The following is a 10,036-nucleotide window of genomic DNA, read 5'->3' as shown; positions in this document are numbered from 1 at the left end:
TCAAGCAATTCCCCTGCCTCAGCCTCCTGAGTAGTTGGGATTACAGGCACGCGCCACCATGCCCAGCTAATTTTTTGTATTTTTAGTAGAGACGGGGTTTCACCATGTTGACCAGGATGGTCTCGATCTCTTGACCTCGTGATCCACCCGCCTCGGCCTCCCAAAGTGCTGGGATTACAGGCTTGAGCCACCGCGCCCGGCCTTTCTTCTTCTTTTTTTAAATTTGTTTTTTTTATTTTTATTTTTGGCCACCACTTGTCACCCACCAAGATTCTTCTTAATAACTACTTTTGAGTAAGATTGGCACCTTTTTCTATCTGAGTGCCCAGATAGTCATTCATTTTTTCAACAAATTCTTGAGCACCTACTGTGTGCCGGGCACTGTTACCTTTGCTGAGAATTCTGCAAAAATCTCCACCCTCCTGTAACATTTTGATAGTATCCTCAGCTGTGGCTCAGCCCCACCTGTTCTGAGGTGCCTCTTTGAGCCCTGGCTGAGGGGTACATAGTGATTTGAGAAATCCTGGCCATCAGGAAGCACTCGAAGTTCTGTTTCTAGAATTTCAGAGGTACAGAGTAACTGTGTTCAGTTGACCGTAGTCTGGGATGGTGGCTGGAACCAGAGGAGCTGTGTTAGCTGGCTGGTTCCATCGCGAGCGCCGCCTCTGCCCACGTTCTTTCTGGGGCGGGTGGTGGGTCTTGATTTGGCAAGTGATAGCAGCAGCAGGCTAACAGTAAATTCAAAATAGCTTCTAAGGCTTATTTAACCTGTACCAAGAGATGTAAACTCATGATAAGGGGTATTTCTCAGCTTTTTCAGTTATTAAACGCAGCGGTGTGGATACTCAAAGGAAGCTTGACATGTCTTAGAAGCCTATTATCAGAAAAGTGGTTAAAAAAAAAAAAGGGAAAAGCATAATTCAGATTCTACCCATGCAGCTCATGTGCTGATGCACACAGTGAATGGTTTAGGTCAGCTTTATGAGGAAAGTGGTTTCTTCCCAACAGATACATAAGAAGGTAGCAGGAGAAATGCTGAGTGTTTAAGGAAGCAGATTTTAAGGTACTGTTATTCCTTACAAGTGATTTCTGCAGTCATTACCAAGCGATCCCTTGCCTAGGTTGAAATACAGGAGTCCCTCCCTTATCCTGTTTTGCTTCCCATAGTTTCAGTTACCTTACCTGCAGACAACTGTAGTCTGAAAATAGTAAATGGAAAATTTCATAAATAATAAATTTTGCATTGTGAGCCGTTGTGAATAGCGTGATGAAATCTCACGCTGACAGGCTCCGTCCTGGCCGTGAATTGTCCGTCTGTCCAGCATCCCCGTGCTCTATGTGCTTACCTGCCTGTTAGTCACTTACCACTCAGTTATCAGGTCAACTATTGCGGTATTAGAGTACTGTGTTCAAACAACCCTTATTTTACTTCATAATGGCCCAGCACAGAAAGAAAAATATCACATGTTCTTATATGTGGGAGCTAAAAAAAACAAAAGTGGATCTCATGGAGGTAGAGAGTAGGATGAGAGATACCAGAGGCTGGGAAGGTGTGGGGGAGGGCGGGGCTGAAGAAAGGAAGGTTAATGGGTATAAACACACAGAGAGAAGGAATAAATTCTAACGTTTGACAGCACAGCGGGGTGACTATAGTTAACAACGTATTGTACATTTCAAAATAGCTGTAAGAAGATTCAAAATATTCTCAACACAAAGAAATGATTAATGTTCAAGGATGGGTGTCCTAACCCTAACCATGATTTGTTCATTATATGCTTTTTGTATCAAAATATGACACATACCCTGTAAATATGTACAAATGTTATGTATCAATACAAAGTAATAGCCCAAAATGCAACGGTAGTGATGCTAGCAGTTCAGATATGACAGGCTCACACCTGTAATCCTAGCACTTTGAGAGGCTGAGGCAGGCAGATCACCTGAGGTCAGGAGTTCGAGACCAGCCTGGCCAACATAGCGAAACCCCATCTCTACTAAAGATACAAAAATTAGCCAGGCATGGTGGCAGGCGCCTGTAGTCCCAGCCTAGGACTACAGACTCAGGATGCTGAGGCAGAATTGCTTGAACCCAGGAGGCAGAGGTTACAGTGAGCCAAGATTGCACCTCTGCACTCTAGCCTGGGTGACAGAGTGAGACTCTATCTCAAGAGAAAAAAAGAAAAAAAAAAAAAAAAGGCTGGGCCTGGTGGCTCACGCCTGTACTCCTAGCACTTTGGGAGGCTGAGGAAGGCAGATCATGAGGCCAAGAGATCGAGACTATCCTGGCCAACATGGTGAAACCCCGTCTCTACTAAAAACACAAAACTTAGCTGGGAATGATGATGTGTGCCTGTAGTCCCAGCTGCTCGGGAGGCTGAGGCAGGAGAATTGCTTGAACCCGGGAGGCGGAGGTTCCAGTGAGCCAAGATCGTGCCACTGCACTCCAGCCTGGTGATATAGCGAGACTCTGTCTCTAAGGAAAAAGAGGCTGTAAAGTGCCTCTATTAAGTGAAAAGTTCTTGGGGAAGAAAAAAATATTAAAAAGATTGTATGCTGATGTTGCTAAGATTAGCTCAGTTAATCTTACTGTGCGTTAATTTAGAAGTTGAACTATAGTAGGTATGTAAGCACAGGAAAAAACACAGAGGATTGGGTGTACTATCTAAAGTTTCGGCTGGGCGTGGTGGCTCATGCCTGTAATCCAAGCACTTTGGAGGCCAAGGTGGGTGGATCACCTGAGGTCGGGAGTTCAAGACCAGCCTGACCAACATGGTGAAACCCCGTCTTTAAAAAAAAAAAAAAAAAATTAAAATTAAAAAAATTAAAGTTTCAGGCTCCACTAGGGGTCTCGGAATGTATCTTCCGTGGTTAAGGGGGAACTGCTCTATTAAAATCTTTGAAGAATTGACGGCATTTCTTTAAGCAGCACCGCAATCTAACCACCTAAATGTGTTCATGTTCTTCCCTCCCTCCTGTGCCTCTGTCCTTGCTCACCTATATTGGTGAGATGACCTCACTGGCATGTGATAGCTAATATGGTGCAAACTAAACAGGAGGGAATGAGAAAGACGCTTTCCGAGTCTACAAACATAAAGAAAGGGCGTATGACACACTAACCCCTGGTTCAAGAGGCCAGGGCCACCTGGGATTCCGTCTTTGCATTTAGCTGACCTCAGAAATTCTATTCAACAATTACCCACTGAGCGAAGGCTGTGTCAAGTTCTGTGCTAGGAGCTGTCACTGTGATTTTAGATCAGAAGCCAAAGGCTGTTTGAGTTAGCTCTAAAACTGGAACTTCTATTTTTACATTATTGGGAGAAAAGTCTTTACCATCGGACTTCTGGTTTTTCTGTGCAAGGGAGTGTTCTGTGAAAGGGTGGTGTATGCAGAGCAGCCCTCAGATGCCGAAGGAGCTGAGAAACCAAAGGACAAGGCAGACAAATCCAGTTTGTTGGTATATTGGAATATATTAGGGGAACTTACGAACTTTCTTGGACAGCCGGAAAACAAGATCTCTGCAGTGTTACTCTCCAGACGCGTGGCTGCTCTATCCCAGGGAAAAGGTGTATGTGTGCTCCAGCAAGACTACTGAAGGTTGCCCTCTGCAATCGGCAAGATTGCTATACGGCATAGCCTGTAATTTGTGTGATAACATCAAGGTTGACGTGTTCTTACACTCGGGACGGTAAATGAAGTAGGAGTCAGGAGGCATTCACAGGACTGGGGCTCATCAAAAGTCAACATGGCAGATTAGCATGCAGGAGGGAGTCACTTTTGCCTCCCCATGGAGTTTACCTCTACTCTCTTCCAGGTAAAAAGGGGGTGTACATGACAGATATCACACCTCAAGGTGTGGCTATGGAAGCTGGAGTTCTGGCCGATGATCACGTGATTGAAGTGAACGGAGAGAATGTAGAGGATGCCAGCCACGAGGAAGTGGTTGAAAAGGTATGCCCCAAAGGGTGCTTTTCTTACCTTGTCTTCCTCTCCATTCTCATTGGAGGTGACAGGAAGACGGGTGATAGGGACAGCATGAGTTTGTGATAGAAAAAATATCCAGTTGAGTTCATGTTAAAGGTGAACAGACCACACTACTGGTATAAGCAGTGTTAATATAGAGGTTTGGAATAAAGCCTTCCCTAATTTCACATGAGGTCTACAAAACTATTACCTTTACCTTTTGGATCTTGTTTGTATCTGATTGGGAGCCCCCTCTGAACTGTTGGATTGAGACAGGGTCTCATTCTGTCACCCAGGCTGGAGTGTCGTGGGACAATCTTGGCGCATTGTAGTCTCAGCCTCCTGGGCTCAGATGATTCTTCCACCTCAGCTTCCTGAGTAGCTGGGACTACAGGTGTGCACCACCCCACCTGGCTAATTTTTATATTTTTTGTAGAGACAGGGTCTCACTATGTTGGCCAGGCTGGTATTGAACAACTAGGCTCAAGTGATCTGCACGCCTTGGCCTTCCAAAGTACTGGGATTACGGGCATGTGCCACCACCCTCTGAATTTATGATAAATTCACTGTTGAGGGCTGGGCATGGTGGCTCACACCTGTAATCCCAGCACTCTGGGAGGCCGAGGCGGGCAGATCACCTGGGGTCGAGAGTTCGAGGCCAGCTTGACCAGCATGGAGAAACCCCATCTCTACTAAGAATACAAATAATTAGCCAGGCGTGGTGGCAAATGTCTGTAATTCCAGCTACTCGGGAGGCTGAGGCAGGAGAATCACTTGAACCTGGGATGCATAGGTTGCGGTGAGCCAAGATTGTGCCACCGCACTCCAGCCTGGGCAAAAAGAGTGAAACTCTGTCTCAATCAATCAGTCAATAAAATTACTGTTGAGCCGATTAATACTGAATTTTTTTTTTTTTTAGCCAGAGTTTCACTCTTGTTGCCCAGGCTGGAGTGCAGTGGCACGATCTCCGCTCACACAACCTCCGCCTCCCAGGTTCAAGCGATTCTCCTGCCTCAGCCCCTCAAGTAGCTGGGATTACAGACATTCGCCACCATGTCTGGATAATTTTGTATTTTTAGTAGAGACGGGGTTTCTCCATGTTGGTCAGGCTGGTCTCGAACTCCCGACCTCAGGTGATCTGCCTGCCTTGACGTCTGACAGTGCTGGGATTACAGGCGTGAGCCACTGCGCCCAGCAATACTGAAATGTTTTATAGGAAGTGGAGGATAACAGATTTTCCTTTGAGGTCATATGGAACCTTAAAAATTGACCAACTTCTCTTTGTAGAGTGATTTTTTGAAGTGGACCTTTAATTTCTTTTTCTCCAAACTCCTATTGTTGCCTTAACCTACACAGCTTTATGGGTTTTCTGAATTCCAGCTCCTTCTTGGGCTTAGTACCTATGTGGGTAGGTCATAAGTAAGGGAAAAACAACTGTAGAAGTGGAGGTAGATACCTCTCAGTTAGCTGGTAGGATGGAGTATTACAGCTTAAACGCAGGCCTTCTATCCCCCGTCTTTTGTGGAACCTGGAGACCGTATGCCTTCATACAGAAACTTTTTTTTTTTTTTAAGATGGGGTTTCACCATGATGGCCAGGCTGGTCTCGAACTCCTGACCTCAGGTGATCCACCCACCTTGGCCTCCCAAAGTGCTAGGATTACAGGTGTGAGCCACCGCACCCGGCCTTATACAGAAATTTTTCTCCCCTACATTGTTCTTGGGGGTTGATGTGGTTCCTCCTCTGTGTGTGTTGCTGCAGGTGAGGAAGTCAGGAAGCCGTGTCATGTTCCTGCTGGTGGACAAGGAAACTGACAAGCATCTCCGTGAGCAGAAGATACAATTCCAAAGAGAAACAGCCAGTTTGAAACTGTTACCCCACCAGCCCCGAATCGTGGAGATGAGGAAAGGAAGGGATGGCTACGGTTTCTACCTGAGGGCGGGTCCGGAACAGAAGGGTAAGGCACGAGAGCAGGAAGCTTCGCAGTGCAACCAACAAATCCCTCATCCCAGTTTGACTCCCGAGTTCCGTTAGGCTCTCAGCTCCCAACCAGACGCATGAGGGGTACAGCAAGAAACTGTACCCCTGGAGGTATAGTTGGGTCAGATTCTGTGTCACATGAGGGTCTGATATTGGGCACCCTAAAGTTGCCATAGCTGAATGATGAGGCAGAATTTGTATCCTGGTAAGATGGCTGGGGGGGGGGGGGGGGGGGGGAGGAAAGTCCAAATTGGTAGCGTTTGTTTTTTGTGATGTAAATACTCCCCCATGTGCAATTTCAACTTAACTACTACATGTCACTGGACACAAAGAAGTATTGCATAGAATTGGCTTTTGTGAGCCGGTGTGAGCCAAGCTATATAGCACGCTGCTGGACCTGAGGCCGAGGTGTGGGTGAGGATCTGGGACTCAGAACCAGGAGTCCTCCTTCCTTGCAACTCAATAGGAAGAGCACTAGGTTCTTTCAGGAAAGGTAAATACATAAACGAACATGAGTTCAGGCCGTATAAACTGTTAGTCACTCATGAGTTGCTATTTTCACTCTGTTTACATTAATTCATCAAATATTAATTTGGTTTATTTTTTTATTTTTTAAATTTTTTTTGAGACGGAGTTTCGCTCTTGTTACCCAGGCTGGAGTGCAATGGCGCGATCTCAGCTCACCGCAACCTCCGTCTCCTGGGTTCAAGCAATTCTCCTGCCTCAGCCTCCTGAGTAGCTGGGACTACAGGCGTGCGCCACCATGCCCAGCTAATTTTTTGTATTTTCAGTAGAGACGGGGTTTCACCATGTTGACCAGGATGGTCTCGATCTCTTGACCTCGTGATCCACCCGCCTTGGCCTCCCAAAGTGCTGGGATTACAAGCGTGAGCCACCGCGCTCGGCCTAATTTGGTTTATTTTGTAAAAACATCCTCAGTGCCTTGGGGAAAGAATATCACATGAATCAGGCAGGGATTCTTTAGTCAAAGAGCCTACTACTTAGTAGATAAGAGACTTAGGTGCATAATGAAGGGAGATAGAGGTAAATACCTTCAGGCGGGGGCAGGTCAAGCACTGTGATAATTCAAGGTTAGAGTAAGCTTTTCTCACTAAAAAGGTACCTACCAGAAGCCCTCATGGTAGGGGCGGCAGTTGAGTTCAGCCTTTGTAACATGAATAGATTTGGGAAAGTAGAGCCGGGTCAAGGCAGATGAAGGTAGGAGTCATGTGAACACAGCCAGGAGACGGGCACAGTTTGATTGGCATATGATGTGTAGTGTAAGAATTCATTGGAAGGGCAGGTTGGAGAGAGGTGATAAGGGGACCTGGATGCAAGATTGACCAGTTTGGACTTGGCTCATTAGACGATGGGGAGTTGTTTTTTGAGCAGTATAAGGGAGAAGAAAAAAAAAATCCTACAATATCTTGGGGGCTTAGCATATCTCAATTACTCCTGACAATTATGCAAGAATTGCTGAAATGGAGGACTTGGAGAAGATACAGTAATTATGTAAGGTGAAACAGTTTAGTTCCAAAATCCATGCTCATTCTGTTGCACCAGGGAGTGACTTGGTCAGGAATGTGTATTAAGACGGATCTGAAGGCAGATCTGTATCTAAGAGAAGGACTGGGGAAGGGCGAGCAGTAGGAAAGGTGCTGTCATAGTTTAGGTAGAATTCTAGGCAGGAATTAATACAAACTGCATTCAGGGTAGAGGAAGTGGGATGTGTAAGACATGACGGTAGCATCAGAGGACTTAGCCATCATCTAGATACGGGGACTGGATGCTGGGGAAGAATCAGTTGCTAAGTGTTGGTGACTAGGAGGATGTCACTCCACTAACAGGTAACCAAGAGGAGGGACCTTGGGATGGAGAATGGGCAGAGCTGATTTTTGGTTTGAACACATTACAGTTGAGAGAGATGTGAGATATTTTGTTGGAGATACCCAGCAGCTAGCTGGGAAAGTGAAAAAGGAGCTTGTTAAAAAAAAACAATAGAGCTCTGGCGGCATCCGGTAAAGACAGTTGAAGTCAGAAGGCCAAAGGCACATCCTTGAGTAGTGTACGTACAAATACGCTCACAACCGAACACATCCACTTGCTACTAAAATGCCAGCATGCGTTTCTTAAGGTCCAGAGTTTTGGGTTTTGTTCTTTATTTTTCCCCGCTTTTTATGACGGCTTTTACATAAGACGTGTGGCTGCAAGTATGCCCACTGACCTCCTGGGAACCTGCAGACCTTTAGTACGCTATTTTGCCAAAACTGAATGTCAGACACTTTTAGTAACATGATTATTTCCATTAAGACTCCTTCATTGTTAATGGCTGGCTTACTTCCTGGAGCGAGTTCTGAGCAGGAAACAAACCCAGATAATGTGCTGATAAGCTTTCTGGGATGTGGCAGAAGGGATGGTAGTTGCACTCAGCATGCCTTTTATACCTATTTCATCAGGACTTTGGGCTCCAGCAGAAAATCTGTTTATTTTTCTAGGGGACTTACTGATAATTTTACTTTTGGGGGTGGGGGGAGGGTAGGTCAAATCATCAAGGACATAGACCCCGGAAGTCCAGCAGAAGAGGCCGGCTTGAAGAACAATGACCTGGTGGTTGCTGTCAACGGCGAGTCTGTGGAAACCCTGGATCATGACAGTGTGGTGGAAATGATTAGAAAGGGTGGAGATCAGACTTCACTGCTGGTGGTAGACAAAGAGACGGACAACATGTACAGACTGGTAAGTAATAGGAATAATAGCCATACATTCCTGCAGTAAGGCCAGGCCCATTCACTCCTGCCCTCAAACTTTGCACTGTTAGGACTTTGCTCCTTAAACTGGAAGAGGCGTAACAATCGTCATTAAGGCTGAACTGAAGCTCCAATTGGTCGTGACAAGAGAATGCCAAATGACTGATGAAATGAGTTTTAAGTGCATGGTTCTTAAGATTTTGAATTTGTGAATTTAACTGCAGACTTATTCTTGGTGATCTGAGAAAATCTATGGAGAAGGTTAAGTCTGGAAATAAAATTGTTCCCAAAATAGGGAACAATTAGATTTTAAGCTTTAGGTCGGTTAAGTTCTATCAATGGCATGTAACAGCCTAGAAAGGATTATTAAACAGCCTGTAAACTCGGCAAATAAAAGAGAAACAGACCAAGACCAAGCTGAATGAAACTAACTTTATTTTCTCTTAACAGCTCTTTATCATAACACCTACTACTGCATGTTTCAAGTTTTTTTTTTTTTTTTAAACAATTTTAACACAAGAATTGAGGTTCAGTCTAGTTTAACAGATCTGGGGACTTCTAAGTACCATCTGTCTTGCTAAGTGTTGATCGTAAAGAGGAACAAGATAAATTTTCTCTGTAAAATACAATAATAGCGGATTCCAAAATAAATGATACAGATGAAGGAATATGATGGGTGGTGGTATATTAGGCCCTCCTCATAGATTAGGAAACTGACGCTTAGAGAGATTAAGTACTTGGCTAAAGTCACGCAGCTTAGTAAAAACTGAAGCTAGTATTTGAACCCAAATTCTTGGACCCATAATTCATTATACCATACTCCTCCTCCTCAGCACATTTTCATGAGATATTTCAAGGTAATCTTGTAAGCAGGATTAAACAATGAATTTGTTTTTATTTATTTTTTTTTTTTTTACTTTTTTTTTTTTTTTTTTTTTTTTTTTGGAGACGGAGTTTCGCTCTTGTTACCCAGGCTGGAGTGCAATGGCGCGATCTCGGCTCACCGCAACCTCCGCCTCCTGGGTTCAAGCAATTCTCCTGCCTCAGCCTCCTGAATAGCTGGGATTACAGGCACGTGCCACCATGCCCAGCTAATTTTTTGTAGTTTTAGTAGAGACGGGGTTTCACCATGTTGACCAGGATGGTCTTGATCTCTTGACCTCGTGATCCACCCGCCTCGGCCTCCCAAAGTGCTGGGATTACAGGCTGGAGCCACCGCGCCCGGCCAACAATGAATTTGTTTAATGGCTTTTTTAGTTACTTCAATGGTCATACCCAGAAAAGACTTGACATCAACCTGAGTAGAAGTCTTTAATGGCATGATACTTGTTCCTAGCCAGCTAATTTTT

General features: G+C 44.9%; 1 protein-coding gene across 6 annotated transcripts in view; it reads left to right on the top strand.

The window, feature by feature from the left end:
• PDZK1 (PDZ domain containing 1) overlaps positions 1–10,036 on the top strand; it is a 42,565-nt gene that overhangs the window by 25,615 nt on the left and 6,914 nt on the right. For all 6 annotated transcript variants that reach the window (XM_032268900.1, XM_032268899.1, XM_032268901.1 and 3 more), the window contains 3 exons: positions 3,812–3,948; positions 5,722–5,917; positions 8,480–8,676. In XM_032268900.1, coding sequence (XP_032124791.1) covers positions 3,812–3,948; positions 5,722–5,917; positions 8,480–8,676 — 530 coding nt within the window. The remainder of the gene's footprint in view (positions 1–3,811; positions 3,949–5,721; positions 5,918–8,479; positions 8,677–10,036) is intronic.

Source organism: Sapajus apella, unplaced genomic scaffold (assembly GCF_009761245.1).
Source record: "Sapajus apella isolate SASKATOON/1434 unplaced genomic scaffold, GSC_monkey_1.0 scaffold187, whole genome shotgun sequence".
Classification (NCBI taxonomy): Eukaryota; Metazoa; Chordata; class Mammalia; order Primates; family Cebidae; genus Sapajus; species Sapajus apella.
Note: the sequence above shows the minus strand (reverse complement) of the source record. Positions and strands in the feature narration are given on the sequence as shown.